General features: G+C 40.9%; 3 protein-coding genes across 3 annotated transcripts in view; 2 read left to right on the top strand and 1 right to left on the bottom strand.

The window, feature by feature from the left end:
- LOC307000506 (uncharacterized protein) overlaps positions 1-18,568 on the bottom strand; it is a 177,768-nt gene extending 159,200 nt beyond the window's left edge. The window contains exon 1 of the mRNA XM_079616144.1: positions 18,409-18,568. Coding sequence (XP_079472270.1) covers positions 18,409-18,442 — 34 coding nt within the window. The 5' untranslated portion in view covers positions 18,443-18,568. The remainder of the gene's footprint in view (positions 1-18,408) is intronic.
- Positions 1-19,295, top strand: part of LOC307000642 (uncharacterized protein) — a 395,066-nt gene that overhangs the window by 7,303 nt on the left and 368,468 nt on the right. The gene's annotated exons all lie outside the window — the stretch shown is intronic.
- LOC307000351 (uncharacterized protein) overlaps positions 1-19,295 on the top strand; it is a 166,770-nt gene that overhangs the window by 136,546 nt on the left and 10,929 nt on the right. The window lies entirely within an intron of this gene.

Raw genomic sequence — 19,295 nt, 5'->3', positions numbered from 1 at the left:
CCTAAATGTGGTTTAAACCGGATATAAATCCGATCTTCAATTCCCGCGCTATATGCAGATTTAATGGATATGTCACCGAAAGCAATAGATATGAGCTGCATTTTATTGATCATCAGCTAACATCAAATACTGCAATAAGAGAGAGCGGCAGCCCTGGTAAGATCATTTCGTTTCTTTACTTTTAATGAAGATTATTATTATTGTGTGTTAAAGCGTCTGCGACTTACTTTCACTTTGATTTGCGATAGTTTGCACATTGGCTTGGCGCTTGATGAATAGATCATCTGCGGTGATGCGTGTTGCAGCGCGCCGTCATATCTGACTATAACATAGCAGCCTGTAACACGCTTTCAAAATAACACCCTTTCAAAATAACACGCTTTTTTAAAATAAAAAGCAAACGGTCTTATCATAGACTGTAAAAAATGCGCTAGACATGGCACTTTAAAAACCGAATAGTTTATTTGAAGTTCGATTACGGTTATTTCACGTCATGTTCGAATGCATATTCGAATAAAAAGTGACAGCCCTAGTTGGCACAGGTACATGGTCACTTTGTTGCTGGGTGGGGAGAACGGACACTGTAACACCACAGAGTTGGGCTGTCAGCTCCTCCAGAAAAGCCCTGTGGGTCATGGGCTGTTGCTGCCTCTCTGCACAAACTTCCTTGTGAAGTAAGTAACTGTTGGTCGCAGCAATGTCCAAAAAATGGAAAAACAGTGTCCTGTACCATCTCATAGTTTTATGGTGAACTGAGTAGTATTGGATGAGTTGATCAGAAAGATCAACACCTCCCATATGCTTGTTGTATTCAGTGACAGGGGTTGGGCATGGAATGGATTTGGTGTCCCAGCCTCCATCCTGAGTTCTTACCCTTCTCTGAACTGTGTTGCCAGAGAAGGCCGGGTGAATTGTGGAGCAGACAGAGACTTCCCGAGTGTCCATCCACTTTACAAAAAGCAGAGGGCCGTCACGGATCCACCTGATGGTGCCCCTAGGATCCTTTTTGGTCATGGCATTTGTGGTTGTGCGGTGGCACAACCACAAATCGTCTACTCCTCGTCTGTTGTCCCTGTAGGTGCCACATGCTCCAAAGTTCATGCTGTAGAGATCCATGAATAGCTTTGGACTTGTGTAGAAGTTGTCTACATACACATTGTAGCCACTCCCTAGGAATGATTTGTTCACAAGGGACATAACCGAGTCGTATGCCAGTCCTACACCAGAAGCAAACACAGACTTCCCCGTGTATACAGCAAAGTCTAAAGTGTACCCAATGCTGCTGTCTGCCAGCACAAAAAGTTTGAAGCCCCACTTAGTTGGCTTCGCCTTCATATACTGGGTCATGCCAGTGTGAGCCTTTGTTGCCACCATCCTCTCGTCCACTGAAAGGTTCTGCCGTGGGTGATAAAATGATCTGCATGCATGTTTGATGTCATCTAAAAGGGGCTTCAGACGAAACAGCCGGTCATAAGCTGGTGTCCCTCTCTTCTGGTCGTTGTGGACATCTTCATCAGGGTCGCTCATGTGGATGTTCCAGGAAATGACCTGATACCGGTCACGTGTCATCACTGAGTGGGGAAACTGTAGGCTGAAAATGGTGTTTGTCCTCCAGTAGTCCCGGATATTTGTCAGTCTCACCAGTGCAAAAAAGAAAGTCAGTCCTAAATATTTGAAAAATTCTTCAACAGTTAAGTTTTTCCAAGAATATTTTTTGCCATTGGCAATGTTTTTTGCAGCGTTTGTGTTTGTGTTATTACACAAAGTGGTTGCTGCACTGTCACTGACAAAAAGTTTGAAAAGGTCCAATGGTGTGTATGTGGATGTGGGGCTGAGCTGATGTCCTGGCTTTCTTGTTGGGACGAACCTTTTGGGCACTGGAGGGATGTCTGGCTGACTCTCACTGTTCCATGATGGAGTTGGGGCTGCTGGCTGTGGTGATCTAGATCTCGACCTTGTGGATTCAGGACTCTGTCGACCCCTCAAGCTGCCGGATCTGGATCTGGATCTTGACCTTGGCCGCGCTCTCCCTCTAGACCGTGACTGTAGCCGTCCATGACCTATTCCTGGCAGCTTCTGGGATGCTGCAGCAGAAGTGGAAGGGCCCTCATCAGCGGAAGAATGGGAGCTTTCCTGTCTGGCTCGGGTGGGTGTGCTGGTGTCTTCTTCATTATCATGACTGTAAAACAAATAAAGCAAAATATTAGATCATACATATCAGATCAATTAGTGTTTTTGTATTTGATTTCTCACATAAGATAACAATGGCTGAGATTGCTACTGTACCCCCAACCCACCACAGCTATAATATGAGCATTCTCTCCGCAGCCAAAAGGTGTGACCAACCCCCCACTATCCTTTGTTTGTCTCTCTAGAGCCCCATTCACACAGCACTTTGAACCCGGCAAATTGCCGGAACGCCTTCTGTGTGAACGCAAACACGACCCGGGTTTAATGCCGGGATCGATGCCGGGTTGGGGACCTAGTAACATTGCCGTGTTCAGACCCGGAACGCGCGCTGTGTGAACAAAAGCCAGGACAAATGCCGTAAGGGGTGTGTCGTAGTGATGATGCACGAGCCTTCGCAATGACGTAGTTATCGTGCGACTCTGTTACTCTGTTAGAAGAAAGTTTGTGTTCGTCATCGATACAAGAAAGAACGAAAAGATGTCTGCAAACTGGACTGAAGCAGAGACCCGAGAGCTCCTTGCAATCCGCGCCGAAGCTGAGATCGTTCGCCAGCTTTGTGGAACGGTACGTGATGCGTTAGTGTCCGTGCTTTACGTCTCGCGGCTTCATTTTCTTTCATACTCTCCGCCAATTTAACTTCCAGCGTATTCCGTATCGAATTAACACGTTGAAAAGAACTCAAAATCGAAAATAAAATTGTGATTTGACCACGAAACATGTTGTACATAAACAACAAAGTTTGAACAGCAACATCTAATGCCTGATCAGCTGCCATGTTGTTCAAAGCAATGCAAACACTTCCGCTTTTCGACGCGTACCTTATACGTCACATCATAACGTCACGAAAATACTACTTTTACAGAACTTATTTTTACATATTTAGAAAATTTATATTTTATCATATTAGTTTTTTTTATATATATAATAAATAAATGGAACTTACTCTTCAGCAGGGTCTAGACCATCCTGGTAATCTAGTTCCTCATCAGTCAAAAAGCTCTCTTCTCCAGAAAATCCATCATCCTCCACGGCATCAAAAAAGGCCAGCGCTTGATTTAGATCCATGTTTCTCAATCTCTGACGATCTATTATTCTCCGTGTATTCTTCAAAACTCGCGTCTCTCTGTGCGTCTCTCTCTCTCTCCCCTCGAAACCACTGTGCAGTGCGTCTCTCTCTCTCTCTTGAATGTTTCTAACATGAATGTTCTCCAGCATCATGAATGAATGAAGAATAAACACCAACCTCTTTGTTCTTCAGGATCTTCAGTGTGTTTCATTCTGAAGGGTTCTGGATCACTCGTGTTCTCACTGTCCTCTTTAATAAACTCAGTCTCTGCAGATTTCAGCTCTTCCTGATGCTTTCATGCTCGTCTTCACTTGTAGACTGATGGGAATAATCCAGCATTTATTTTGTAGAATTGATGTGGGAGGAGCTTCACTGATGAGCTGATCTGCCAAAATCAAAAATATACAAGTTACTGAGGTTTTTTTTATGCTCATGGACAACAGAATAATATAATGTAAGTGCTTCCAAATAATAAGTAATGGTAAGAAAAACAGTTGAAACCATAAACAGAAATACACATGTCTGTTGGCACCAATTAAATAAGTTGTGTAGAGATACAAATAAGAAGCGTCAATTTACAGGAGATCTGAAGACATCAGCATAATAAATAAGGTGAAAACAGGAACTATTGTCATGAAATAAAGAGTGTTTTCAGCAGATCTGTGAATATTGATGAGCCTCAGACTATCAGCACTCATTCAACAAGCCATTCAGGATCATCATCAGATCATCTCACTTTATTCTGAGTGTTTGCTGTTAGAAACACATTATCTGACTCAGGATACATAATAAAAGCCTGTAAAACTGCTATATTGAAAGACAATACCGTTATTTCTCACAATAACATGGATAAATCATCAATAATAAAACAAAATAATTAAATAAATAACCTCTTTATGAACCTCTACAGGCAACTGCAACATATGTGATATCTGTGATATGTGAATTTATATAGCCTAGCCATTCAGGGTTCGACTTTATAATAACTATTAATTGCAATAATTAACATGTTACAGATTTGTATACGAACAGAAACTTACAATGATCATACAACTCATTAATGCAAACATAGATTTGAAATTTCCCACGTTCATTACTCATAAAGGGGCAATATAAAGTGTTAGTAGACATCAATTTTAATAAGTAAATGTAATCTGCCAAAGAAATGTCGACAAAGAAATAAAGGTAAACATGAAAACGTCAACACTTGGGATCGATTCTCATCAATTCCCCTCACTATCTCAAACTTTAACTTACTTGACATTCAGTAACAGTTTTCACTCCAAACATCGAGACAATCACACAAACGAACACAAAATCTCTCAGGTCTGAATGAACTCAACATATTCTCCTCATGCTCGCTGCTGCTGCACTACATGTTTACAGTGAGAAGACGCCAGAAAAGACGCACAAATATCGCTGTGATCGATGAAAACAACACAGAAATGAGTCTGTCGCTTAATCAGACTATATAAAGTGTGTTTGATGGTTGTGTGAATATGAGAAATACCGTGAACTGCTCTCCTCTCCTCAGAAGACTCGACGCCGAAACTCAACGTGGGAACTGGGAAGAAGAGACGGCGCGAGCGGTGACGTCACGTACGGGACACCCCCTGAAATCAGGGCCACGCAGATTCTGAAAAAACTGAAAAAATGTCATTTTGTAATTCGATTACTGTACTATTTTTTTAAGAGTAAATCCTTATTTTACTTTTTGAATAAAAAGTCATTAAAATACAGTCATTCATTAATTAGTTAGTATTCCATTACACCCAACACTGATTCCTGTATTTTATTGTATTTTGACTATTTAATATTACCTCTAAACTTTGACTAGGCTTGGCATGTAGAATATTAATTGTTCTAGGAAGCTCAAAAGTATATTTTAATTTGTGTGCATGTTGTGCTACTCTATAATGATGTTCTAGTTAAGGTCATTTGGCGTATGGCCAAGGCCGCCTTAACCTAATGGGAGGCCCCGGGGCTGAGAGGTTTTGTAGGCCCCCCAAATCCCCCCGCCATCCACTCAATTTAGTCTCGTTTTAAAATGGTGTAATCTACATCATAAAATGCATTTGTTTCTTTCAAGACCTGGCAACAACAGTGAGTTTTCCTTCTTTGAGCCAGAAAACACCATAATATTGTTATTAAAATATAATAACAATATTTATATTGTTATTCTCTCAATTTTCTCGGTTTGCTTTCAGTTTAGACATAACCAACTTTCTGTATGTAAACCTTGAGTGTATTTGACAGTATTAGCTCAAAAAGACTCGAAAGATAACTTAGTCCAGTATCCAGGCGCTGTTAGACAGGCTTTTGCATGCGCGCGTCGGCTGTTTGTGCTCAGAAAAGCGCATTAGAACAGCGCTTCAGCAGCGAATGACATGTTTAACCGGCAAGGCTTTAAAGCACATGCAAATAATGAACTTTTGAGAACTGCAGTGTCCTGTTCCTCTGCGTAAACATTTAATGTGAGTATTTGTCGCGTTGTACACTGGGCTGTTGAGACGCAGACTGCTACAAAAGCACTCAGACTGCTTGCAGCAAGAATCACAGCGCAACTTTGAACTATATCGATGCGATATGGTCTAATTCCATATCCCATTAAAAAAATATATCAATATATATCGCCCAGTCCTAACACGCTGTTCCCTTGGAGGGCGGGGGCAATAACAAAAGAAACAAAAGCCGGCTTATCCAGTATGGAAATACACACAGACAATGACACGCCCCTACTGCGAGCTAGAATCTCACAAAACAAGCCGATTTCAACCTAAAAATGTACGATTTTAAATATACCAATATTGATATCTAAAACATGGAGAGGCTTCTTCGTGATCTCAACTAACAGATTCTGCAAAAAAGCGAAAATCACCAGTTTTGAAAAAAAAACGCTTCTTTCTCATTTTGCTCGTAAGTTGTGCTGCCGACTTGTGTCCCTGGTTTCCGTGGCGGGTCACATATTGATAGGAAAAAAGACACACTTTCATTCAAACATCTAATAGTTATAACAATTCCAATCCAGATATCCAGATTTGGTCTGTCTTTGCCGGCCAAAGGTGGTCAGTGCAGACCATAACGATCTGCCCAGGTCTGTCGGCCCTGGGCGAGCCCCATCCAATTGTGTCCCAGATCTTGTCGTAGCGAGTCGCGCCATCGTGTTGCAGGGCGTTTACGTGGCCGCATGATGTCGATCGGCAACCAGACGGTGACTTCGCGCATCCATCTTTCGTCCGTCCGCCGCATCAGGTGCCTGGCCCAGCGCTTCTTGGCCTTGTTGGCCAGGTCCACCGTTGGTGGATCTGTTGGACCCCGATCATGTGGCGCTCGATTGCGCGTTCAGTCACGGCCAGCTTTAGCCGGTCGGCCGCCGTCGTTGTCCAGGTCTCGGCCCCGTAGAGCATGGCCAGCAGGACGGTGCTGTTGAATAGGGTGGCCCTGATGTCTGGGTCAATGGCTCTGTTGGTGACCGTCTCGGCAATTGAGCCAAAGCTGACCCAGGCTGCTCGCCGTCGTTGTGCCAGTTCTCGGCCAATCTTGTGGTTGGTGGTCAGCTCCTGGCCCAAGTAGATATAGCTGTCTACTTGCTGGAGCTGATGCTGGCCGATATGAAGGGTAGTGTCGGCCACCTGGTCGTTGCGCAATGCGCATCCACTTAGCTTTGGCCAGATTGATTTTGAGGCCGACCCGGGCGCCAGCCTGATTGAGCTGGTCGAGCCGCTTCTGTACATCAACCGTCGAACAGCCTATCAGGACGATATCATCGGCAAAGCGCAGGTGATTGAGCCAGCGGCCGTTGATCTTGATGCCGACCTCGTCCCAGTTGAGCTGCCGGAAAATTTGCTCGAAGCAGGCGGTGAAAAGCTTGGGCGAGATGGTGTCTCCCTGCTTGACCCCGCGGCCGACCTCGATGTTAAGCGGCCGGTCGAACAGGGTGATGGTGGTGGCGCAGTTGCTGTTCAGCTCCTGCAGCAGGGCCACGTGCTCGTCACCGATGCCTTGTTTCAAGACTAGTCTTAGAGGTTTATGCAACCGGCCTCTGATATAAATTTAAGACTGGAAGAGTGTAGACTGGATGTGAAACACTAATATTTGGTGCATTAAGATTTAGAATAGAAACCGTGGATTCCTACGAGACTTTCACACTGTGCTCGAATATTCACCCACTAATAAATAGGGCTGAACGATTTTGGAAAATAATCTAATTGCGATTATTTTTACCAAGATTGCGATTTAATATGCGATTATTTTTTAAGCTCTTTGTCTATTATATTATTCAACAAACACAAGCAATAAATCATTGTAACATATGGATGGGAATCTTTAGGCACCTCATGAGCCGATGTTGGAGGAGAAAGTCTGGCTCTCAGTCTCCGCTCTAATTCATCCCAAAAGTTTTTTATCAGGTTGAGGTCAGGACTCTGTGAAGGACAGTCAAGTTCCTCCACACCAAACTCGCTCATCCATGTCTTTATGGACCTTGCTTTGTGCACTGGTGTGCAGTCATGTTGGAATGGGAACATCCCCGAACTGTTCCCACAAAGTTGGGAGCATGGGAGTATGCTGAAGCATTTAAGAGTTCCTTTCACTGGAACTAAGGGGCCAAGCCCAACCCCTGAATAACAATCCCACACCATAATTCCCCCTCCACCAAAATGTACACTTGGCATAATGCAGTCAGGCAAGTACCGTTCACCTGACAACCGCCAAACCCAGACTTGTCCATCGGATATCCAGTCAGAGAAGTACGATTCGTCACTCCAGAGAACACGTCTCCACTGCTCTAGTCCAGTGGCGGCTGCTTTACACCACTGCATCCCACGCTTTACGCCACTGTATCCCACGCTTTACACCACTGCATCCCACACTTTTCATTGTACTTGGTAATGTAAGGCTTGGATGCAGCTGCTCGGCCATGGAAACCCATTCCATGAAGCTCTCTATGCCAGGGGTCTCCAACACATTGCTCGCGAGCTACCAGTAGCACGTGGCCTGATTGGAGGTGGCTTGTCAAGAGGCCGTTCACATATCGCGTCTTTTGCGCGCTCAAGTTCATTCAAATGTAGGCGCTCGGCTATCACGCTCATAATTGAAGTGACGCGCTCATTTTACAGGCGCAGCAAGAGGAAAGAATCTCAACGGGTGTTTTTCTCTTCTCTGTAAATAAATCTTGTAGCAGAGCTACAAGAAGCGTTTTTCGGTGATGGAAATCCATTAGCTCCTAAATTTCTTTGTCATTGTCAATATTTGTCTGTTTAAGGCAGGGGTCGGCAGCATGCGGCTCTCAAGCGCCGCCCTAAAGCTCCCTGGAGCTTTTTCAGAAATATGAAAATGGAAAAAAAAAATATATAATTTCATAAATTTTTTTTAATATAATTTCTGAAGGAGGAAAAACATGACAAACATTCTTAAAGTTTTTCAACGTTGTAAAAATGTGTATAATATTTAATTTCAACATTTCTGTCAACGAAGATTTACGTCATATACTGCGACACGCGTTTCTGTCAGATCGGCGGCGGCGCGCGGGATGCCAGACCGGTGGCTGACAGACAAACAAACAAACCGGCGGGTGTGTCATGGACCATGGATCCCAAGGGGAAAAAGAGAAAGATGGTTGAGGAGAACAGAGGATTCAACAGTTCTTGGACCGAATCATTTGCTTTCATTGCCAATGTGGAAGGATTGCCTGAATGTTTGCTTTGTAATGAGAAGTTGTCAAATAACAAAAAGAGTAATGTGGAAAGACATTTCCAGGGAAGGCATGCTACATTTGCAGCCAAGTACCCAGTTGGGAGTGAGAGAAAAAGTGCGATTGCATTACTTCTGGAGAAATTAGAGCGCAAAGATAAAATTTAAGAAGTGGATTGCATCTCCAAACCCCACTACTGCTGCTAGTTTTGTTGCAACCCGGGAGATAATAAAGCGTGGGAAACCGTTCACAGATGGTGACTACATGAAGGATTCATTCATTAAAATATCAGAGCACCTATTTTCAGACTTGAAAAACAAAACCGAGATATTACAGAAAATTAAAGAAATGCCTCTCTCCGCAAAGACAGTGAAGGAAAGTGCCATTAAAATGGCAGGCAACATCACCAATCAGCAAATCAAGGACATTAATTCAGCTCCAGCATACTCAATTGCCTGTGATGAGTCGTGTGATGTGAGCGATATTGAACAGGCAGCGCTGTTATGCAGGTATGTTAACTCTGATGGGCCGCAAGAAGAGATGATTGAATTAATACCACTGAAAGGCCAAACAGGCGGAGGACATGTGAAGCTGTGCTGAAGTGTTTAATGACAATGGAATAAACACCAACCACCTTATTTCAGTGGCTACAGATGGGGCGCCGAGTATGAGGTGATCAAAAAAGGGGTTTGTGACTTTATTACAGAAAACGTTGGATCGAAATCTGCTTGCATTTCACTGTATCTTGCACCAAGAAGCACTGTGTGCACAAACATTCCCACCGGAGTGTATGGAGGTGATGAAGCTTGTCATCGAGATGGTGAACAAGATAATTGCAAAAGCATTAAACCACCGTCAGTTCCGTGCATTGCTAGATGAAGTTGACAGCGAATATTCCGATCTCCTGCTACACAACAAAGTCCGATGGCTGTCCAGAGGTGAGGTTTTGCGTCGCTTTGTTGCTTGTTTAGAACATGAGAAAACATTCCTGAAAAGCAAAAACCTGAACTACCCGCAACTGGAAGATACCGAGTGGCTGGAAAAACTGCACTTTATGCGGGATATGACAAGTCACCTAAACATGCTGAATAAAAGTCTCCAGGGGCGGGGAAACACTGCACTGCAAATGCTGGAAGCTGTTTTGTCATTCGAGCGCAAGCTGACTGTATTCGCCAGAGATGTACAGCGAGGCACGCTCTCTCACTTCCCCTCCCTGAGAGAGTTCAAAGAAGCCCATCACGATCACACACTCAACGGTGATTATTTACAAGGTGCGATCGTAGATATGCAAACTGCATTTGGGAGCAGATTCAGCGAGTTCCGAAAGGAAAAAATTACACTATCTTTCCCGGTCACTCCCCTGGAGATTGACCCGTCCTTGTTGAACACATTCCCAGGAGTAATTCAAGCTGACCTTAAAATGGAAATGGCCGATATAGCTGACAAAGATTTGTGGGTGTCTGTTACGTTCCACGTGGGTTTTGTTTTCATTCAGTCTAGAGACTAGCGACACGCTACTATGATTTGCACGTGTGAATGATTGATGCTCATTATCTTCTCTCTCTGTGTTTTAGTCTTCACTCTGCTGTGATTGGCCTAGCAGTACGTCACTCATCATTCCATCATTAGGGGCGGCGTCTGGGAACCAATCAGGGTTTGCCAGATGACTACAAAAGAACGACCTGTTCATTCATGCTGTCTCTCTCGCAGCGTGTTAAGCACTCTGTTCACGGCTTTGTGCACTGTCACTATTCTGATCACGATTAGCTTGTTTTTAGACTGAGAATTATGTCAAATCCGGTTTGATATCCTCGTGAGAGATGTACGTGTCGCTCTGTTCATCTGTTCCTTGGAACTCGTCCAGTATACTTTTGAGATAGCGAAATTTAGAACTGTGTGTTCAAGTTCAACGCTACGAGGTTGCCTACAAGCTGCTCTTTTGGTAAGAGAATGTCAGGTTAGTATGCCGCGGTATACATAACGCCCGTAGTGTCAAATTTGTTAGACACACTAGGTTAGGAGTGAGCGCCACTCCCTGTATGTTTTGTTATTTAGCTAGTTTATTTAGGTGCCCGCATGCACTGAAGATCTCGGCTTTGTTTTCACATTTTTCTTTGGTTAGGGTTAGGATTAGGATTAGCGTAAGGATTGTTTTGTTATACTTTGTTCTTTTCTTTGGCGCCACTTTATGTTCTCTTACCAACTATTTATTTTAACTGTTTTCTACCTCAGAGATTGTACATAGCGCACTGCATCTAACATTAATGAACTGGATTTAGTGGCTTCGGCTTTTTGTAATAAATTCCAGTGTTAATTGACATCCAAATCGAGTGTGTCATGTGTTTATTCCACCCTACTCAGACAGCAGCAGTGGTTTCAAAATAAGTGTTGCGAAATACATTCTAGACATTAAAAGTTCGTAACCGTGTCCAAGTTCAAAAGTCTGACAGCCGAGCTTGAAGACGTCACTCGCCAGAAAGCCCAGCTTGCCCAAAGCCACGAATGGAGCGAAATTGAAAGCCTCCCAACTATCGAGAAACTTGTGTTTGAAACATGGAATGCTCTTCCTGACAGTTATAGGAACATGAAGAAATATGCATTTGAAGTATTATCCATCTTTGGATCAACATACCTGTGCGAGCAGATATTCTCAAACATGAATTACATCAAATCCAAATACCGCACCCGCCTCACAGATGAGAGCTTACAGTCCTGCGTGAAGATTAAAGTTACATCTTACATGCCCGATGTTGAGAAGCTGTCCAGTGATGTCCGAAAAAAGAAGTCACATTAAACGGGTAAGAACACAATCCTGTCATAGGCACATATTTAGTAACAAATTGTCTTTTTTTATAAAGTGCCTATGTGCACGTTGCACATTTTGTTGTTTTTTCGAATCCTAAAGTAAAAATGACATCAAAAATCTGATTTCTTTATTGTATTTCTTTAATTTCATCAATGCAACAAAACATAATACATTAAAATGATAATGGAAGTTAAACTTAAAGCACCATCGTACAGCAGAGTAGTCACGTGGTGCGTCATTCTCTCCAGGATGCGCTGCAGGGGAAAATAAACATTTAATTATGAATGCTCATTATGTATTTGTAGCCTAATTAACATTTTGATACTAGGGGGGTAATACAGCTAATATAGACACTTACAGCATGTGTTGCCTTCATTATAAGGCTTATATAAGGCTTTTAATTTTTTGCGGCTCCAGCTGTTTTTTTTGTCCAATATGGCTCTTTCAACATTTTGGGTTGCCGACCCCTGGTTTAAGGTAACTATACTCCAAATACCTTCAATCTAAAGAATGGATGTCCTGGCATTTAAAGTTGGACTGCTTACATAATACTTGCCAGGTGTGTGGACTGGTGTTGGTGGTGGGATGCATAGATATTATATAGAGACTAGATGCCCTATTGGCTGCTGGGCACCGAGAAATACGGCCGCCATCTTAAACCGGTCGTACTCCTAGTTTCGTTGCTTAGCAGCAGTCAGATTCCAGAGCACTGTGGAGCATTTTCCTGTTCTAATCGGCGGACCATCGCAAATAGGGCCCGGGATTACTTTTCACAAGTACATTTTAACATTACCGTACTTTTGGTTGTGTTTTGTGAATAGAATATTACCAGATAATTGAGAAGGAGCAAGGATCTTTGATATTACTGTACAGAAATCGTAGCCAGCCAACGTTCTAGGCTAGGTTTACTGCACCACTCGGCATGGAGAGGTTGGGTAAAGTCAGTTTATATACTGTCTATGGGTAAAGTAATTATTACAAGAGCTTCTCGGTTATCAGATACAAGCATTCAACGGCCCTGTAGCATAAACATATACAAATATAGGTTATTTGTGTTTGCGCACGTGATATCAGGAAGCAATGTAATAATGTTAACTTACCTGTGTAATACACACATGACGGCGATGCGCAAATCGAGTGTGTGTGTGTGTCACAACTTATTAAAATATCTTACTTTACTGCAACTATCTGTTACTGCTTCTTTATCATATTTATAGTGTGTGCTTTATAAAATACCTTATATCCTGTATCACATATTTTGATTTTGGACGTCTGGTCACTTTATATCTTTATTATTACTGTTAAGCCTACTATGAATATTAAAATATGCCGAACCATATGTGTCCTTTATCATATTTATATTGTGTGATTTATAAAATACCTTATATCCTACATCACATATTTTGATTTTGGACGTCTGGTCACTTTATATCTTATATCAGAATATTATATTACTGTTAAGCCTACTATGAATATTAAAATAAGCCGAACCATGTGTCCTGTATCATAGCTACATGAATGACATTTGCAGAAAAAAACCCTGCATGAAAATCAGTTCGGTATTCAGTGAGGTATGATTAATTAAATGCGCTGAGCGCCGCTGACAGCTCATTGCACCTGCCATTCAGATTACACTGAGCGGAGCGGGTGACCGGTTTAAGATGGCGGCCCCACGGCTCGACCGCGCTAGTAGGCAGTAGCGGTCGATAGGGCGTCTATCTATATGATGTCTATGGTGGGATGGACCCCTATTCATAAGCGGTTGCTTCTTGGGAGTCCATTTTGTTTTCTCACAATTGAACACAATTGTTATTCCTTATCAGTTGGATCAGGTACTGCTTTTGCTGTTCCCAACAAATGATTGTGATGCATCAACAAATTCAATGTGGGAAATTGTGGAAAATAAATAAATAAATTGTGGAGAGCACAGAGCATGGTTGCATAGCAACGACAGATGCCACAGGAAAATCGGACCGAATTTAACTACTAATAATAAAAGATAAGCTAATGTGCATTGTAAATGTCAGTCATTTATATTGTTTTACTTTTTTTATTATTATTATTTAAAGGCTGAAATATGTGAGGTTAATATTTTTATCAAATCTTTTTTTGTCAAAACTTTATTTAAATTTGTAGTAGACAGCATGTTGCAAGACATTTTTAAAATCTGGCCATCATTTTTAATGTTATTATTTTAAAGTTTTGATGAACGACTAAGTTAACTGCTGATTTGAAACAGTATGAGGATTAACAGAACACATTGACACGCTAGACAAACAAATACAGGCAACATTTGCACTCTGGTGTATTTATACAACTGTGGCCATGGAAGAGATTGGAAAACCTGAATTCAATGATTTAGAGGGGTGTTCTAATACTTTTGGCAATATAGTGTATTTGTTATATCATTTTCAGTTTCAACCAACAGAATTTCCTGTTGCTCATCCTATAGCTGAGAAACTAACTTACACAGAATAGACCGTTTCTCTCAACTTACTACTTACTAACTTCTAACTACTTACCAATATTTCAGACTGTGGTGATGTGTTACTCCACTGCATGGATCTTCATGTGTCGCTTCAGGAGACTTTTAATAGAGAAACTCTTTCCACACTGATCACACGTGTGCAGCTTCTCTCTGCTGTGGATCCTCTCATGTCTTTTCATATGTCCTGACTGACTGAATCTCTTGTCACAGTGTGAACACTTGTAAGGTTTTTCTCCAGTGTGGATCCTCTCATGTATTTTTAGATCTGATGGCTGACTGAATCTCTTGTCACAGTGTGAACACTTGTACGGTTTTTCTCCAGTGTGGATCATCTCATGTGTTTTCAGATGTCCTGACCGACTGAATCTCTTGTCACAGTGTGAACACTTGTAAGGTTTTTCTCCAGTGTGAATTCTCTGGTGCAGTTTTAAACTGCTCGCTGAAATGAAAGTCTTCTCACACTCAAAGCACATGTACTCTCTCACACCAGTGTGAATTCTTTGATGTAGTTGTAAGTTATACAGCAGTGAAAAACTCTTTCCACACACAGAACATGAATGTGGCTTCTCTTTCGTATGAACCACCAGGTGTGTCTTCAGGTTTGATGCCCTGAGAAATGTTTTGCCGCACTGATCACATGTGAACGTCTTCTCTCCGATGTGGATCCTCATGTGAACGTTAAGGTTTGCTGACAGTGCGAAACTCTTCCCACATTGATCACATGTGTGAGGCTTCTCTCCAGTGTGGATCATCATGTGTCGACTAAGATTACGTGTCTTTGAGAAACTCTTTCCACACTGAGTGCAGGTGAAAGATTTCTTGCTTCTTTTCTTTAAAAATGTCTGTTTAGTCTTTGAGCGACTCAAAGGTTTTCCTCCAGGTTGGACATTATGTTCCTCCTCCACTTCACTCAGTTCTTCACTCTCCTCCTCCACTTCCATCAGCTCTGAAATTAAAGCTTTTTTTTGTTTAATTTTCAGCATATTAAAAGAGAAATATAAAGTGAAAAGACATGGCGATTTTACGTGGTATTTTCACTCATACCTTCATGAAACATACACAGATCATAGAAAATGGCACATCATTATTAACAGCAGATTCTCACGAGTAAAATACAATCCATTGCGTTGATCACAAGATTTATTTCTGATGAAGGAATCAGTTTTAAAAATGCCCATTTGGGGTGTCAAGGGCTAAACAAAAAGGCTTCCTTTGTTCCAAATGCTGTAAATTTTGATAACTTTACGATATCACCACAAAATTTGATCTGGATGCAGCTCACATGTAGGGAGACTTCACCACAAAAAAACAGAAAGAAATGTCCTCCCACCTTATTTCCTTCCTGAGATATTGCGTATCAAATAAGAATGTAAAATTATAAGAAAAAAATATATATTTTCTTTTATAAGCAGTTTCTCAGGATGTCTGCTGCTTGACCTTGTTCTTATGAACCGCCTTCTTTGAAAATTGTAAGGATGGAAGCAACCCGACACTCACGGTGTCAGTAAAGCCAGAATTGAACCCTTCTTTTCTTCACTCAAATTTCCTTTTCAATTCTTTTGATTATATTTTACTCTTCTCTGAACTCTTCCTAAGGTAAGACATTAGTGTTGTGTTGTTTAAAAATTAATATGAACTTAATTTATTTTCATTATTCGAGGTCTGACAACACTGCATCTTTTTGTTGTTGTTATTATGACCAGTATTGTCAGTATTTTATAGAATGAAACAAAAATGTTCAGTTTACCCAAACACATACTCAAATATTAAAACCAGAGAAACTGATCATTTTGCAGTGGTCTCTTAATTTTTTCCAGGACTAGGCTATATATATATATATATACTAGAGATGCTCAAATCAGCATTTTTGGGGCCGATCACCGATTACCAAAATCCTGATCTGCCGATTGCCGATCACTGCCGATCATAGAATGGCAGTGGAATGGGAATCTTTTATCTATAATCTAGCAGAGTTTGCACCATTTGTAGAAATTTAACTACCGATAACTATGAGGTGGCAAGAACAATTTTTTTCTGGAACAACCAATTATGAAAAATCAGACAAAAATTCATGAAATAACTTTTGCAAGTCAAATTTAAGACATAAAGATTGAAATTTAAGACCTACACGACGCATTAACCAGCAAGTAACAAATAAAATTAGCATCAACATGCACTTTTTGTTTACATAGGCATTAAAATAATAACATCAATTATGGCTAGATTTTAAAAGAGTGTCTTGCAACATGTTATCTACTAACATGTACAAGTGCAAATAAAGTTTTGACAAAAAAGGTTTTATAAAAAGATAAACCTCATATTTCAGCCGTTAAATAATTTTCTTATAAAAAGAATGAGTCAAAAAAAGATAAATTACTGACATTTACAATGCACATTAGCTTATATGTTATTATTATTAGTAAAATTCGGTCCGATTTTCCCGTGGCGTCTGTCGTTGCTATGCAACCATGCACTGCGCTCTCCACAACGCTCTAAATAAAAATACATGTAAAATATTACCATAACAATATATCTTCCTGTGTGCGGAAATTTGTTTACGTTGCTGTGACAACGAAACGCGTGCATGCGCGCCTGTGTTAAGCCTTGTTTATACTCGACGCGTCCGCAAGAGCGCGAAGTGCGAGCGGCAAAAATTACGTCATTGCGGTGTGGGCGGTCGCGCGCGTTGAGTGCGCAAGGGCCCATTTCGCCTGGCGGTGTGCACGCCAGATTTTGTAACATCGGGTGCGGCTCCGCATCCGAAGATGAACGACTTCGAGCCGAATCTGGCCTAGCACGAACTTCTCATCACACCAGCACCCCTAAAGTAGTTGCTTACATGAGCATAAAAAGCCTTTTTAATGAACATAAAAGGTCCATGGTTAATACAATGTAGCCTACACGAAAGTTAAATGTTTAGTGAAATTAGAAAATATTTAAGAAATTGTTACTTTATTGTATACGTAGGCTACAAGTATTCCCATATAGGCTAGCCTACATAGCCTATATTTTGTTCTAATGTCACAAGTAAAAATCTCAGGGTTTACTGGATTTTACATGATTATTTTTGTATTGGTGGTGGTAACTAAAATAAATATTGTCACGTGTTTATATTTCTTCTTCTCACCGATTCCTGATGGTTTAGAGAGGACAATTACTCGAGTCGCCCCCTGTAGTTTCAAAGAATAGTACAAAGGCGAGCGCGTCAAGTATAAACGTCTCGGCTGTTTGGAGAGGTGCGCGCGCAGTCAGCGGAGACTCGCGCTCGTGTGGACGCGTCGAGTATAAACAAGGCTTTAAGAGTGCTTGTTGCTCCGAGCGCTCTGATGCGCTCATCTGTTGACATTTTCGAATGCCTTTCAGTTGCTTAATGAAACCGGGCTTTCCACACAAACAAACGTACTAGTCATTAGTATGAGAAAAAAATGGGATTTTAACTGTCGGCCACGGACATAAATATCTTCATGCTTGTCAGACGCGGGCCGGGCTCGGACAAAAAGATTCGGCCCGACAGATTATATGATTCACTCTCACAGCACGCTTTAGCTCAGCCTCTCACTAGCTAGCGCCATGGCCAATATTGGTTTGAGAGTATTTAATTTAGTGGAGAACTTTGCAGCAGTATTTTATTTCTTATTCTTTTTTTATTTTATATATATATTATTTATTATATTTAATTAAAAATTGTGTTTAAAATAGTGTAAACAAATTGTTTAAAAAAAAGTTTATAGTAAACAACCAGCAGTTTAATGTTTTGCATTTCTTTCCCTTACTGTACCGAAAATGAACTGAACCGTGACTTTAAAACCGAGGTACGTACCGAACCGTGATTTTAGCGTACCGTTACACCCCTATTATATATATATATATATAAAGAGAAAGAGATAAATTATATGTCCAAATTTTTAGTAACATGGCTGCGAAAAAATGTGAACCAGATATAAATGTAAAATAAAAGGGGTATAATAATATTTATTTTAACCTGATGTTGACAATCAATAAGAACATTTCTCAAACCTCGCTTTACTGACCATTTTTGAAAACCAAAAATTAAGCTATTTGTACCATTCATAGTTTAACTGTTTATCTAAATCTGAAGAAGTGCTTGAATGTTTCTAACATGAATGTTCTCCAGCATCATGAATGAATGAAGAATAAACACCAACCTCTTTGTTCTTCAGGATCTTCAGTGTGTTTCATTCTGCAGGGTTCTGGATCACTCGTGTTCTCACTGTCCTCTTTAATAAACTCAGTCTCTGCAGATTTCAGCTCTTCCTGATGCTTTCATGCTCGTCTTCACTTGCAGCTGATGGGAATATTCCTGCCTTTATTGGGGAATTGCAGTGGGAGGAGCTTCACTGATGATGAATTGCAGTGGGAGGAGCTTCACTGATGATGAATTGCAGTGGGAGGAGCTTCACTGATGATGAATTGCAGTGGGAGGAGCTTCACTGATGATGAATTGCAGTGGGAGGAGCTGGTCTAGTTAAATAAAAAATGTATCAGTTATTGAGTTTTTTTATGCTCATGGAAAACAGAATATACATATTGTAAAATCTTCCACGTATAAACACTGGTAAGAAAAGCAGTTATAAGCATAAACAGAAGTAAATCTACAGATTTGTCACGAACAAATACCCTCAGTCTGTTGACACCAATGAAATGAGCTTTAAGTGTCAATTTACAGGAGATCTGAAGACATCAGCATAATAAATGAGGTGAAAACAGGAACTATTGTCATGAAATAAAGAGTGTTTTCAGCAGATCTGTTAATATTGATGAGCCTCAGACTATCAACACTCATTCAACAAGCCATTCGCGATCATCAGCAGATCATCTCACTTTATTCTGAGTGTTTGCTGTTAGAAACACATTATTTGAGTCAGGATATATTACTATAACTATATTGAACTAAAATGAAAGACAACTATAAAAAATAAAATACTGTTCAATAAAGCAAATAATCAATAAAGCAAAAACAAACACAGTTGACACTCAGGTAAATAAACTAAACCCTAAAATGTACACATTAATCTAAATATAGTTCGACATT

Source organism: Phoxinus phoxinus (assembly GCF_949152265.1).
Source record: "Phoxinus phoxinus genome assembly, chromosome: 1".
Classification (NCBI taxonomy): Eukaryota; Metazoa; Chordata; class Actinopteri; order Cypriniformes; family Leuciscidae; genus Phoxinus; species Phoxinus phoxinus.
Note: the sequence above shows the minus strand (reverse complement) of the source record. Positions and strands in the feature narration are given on the sequence as shown.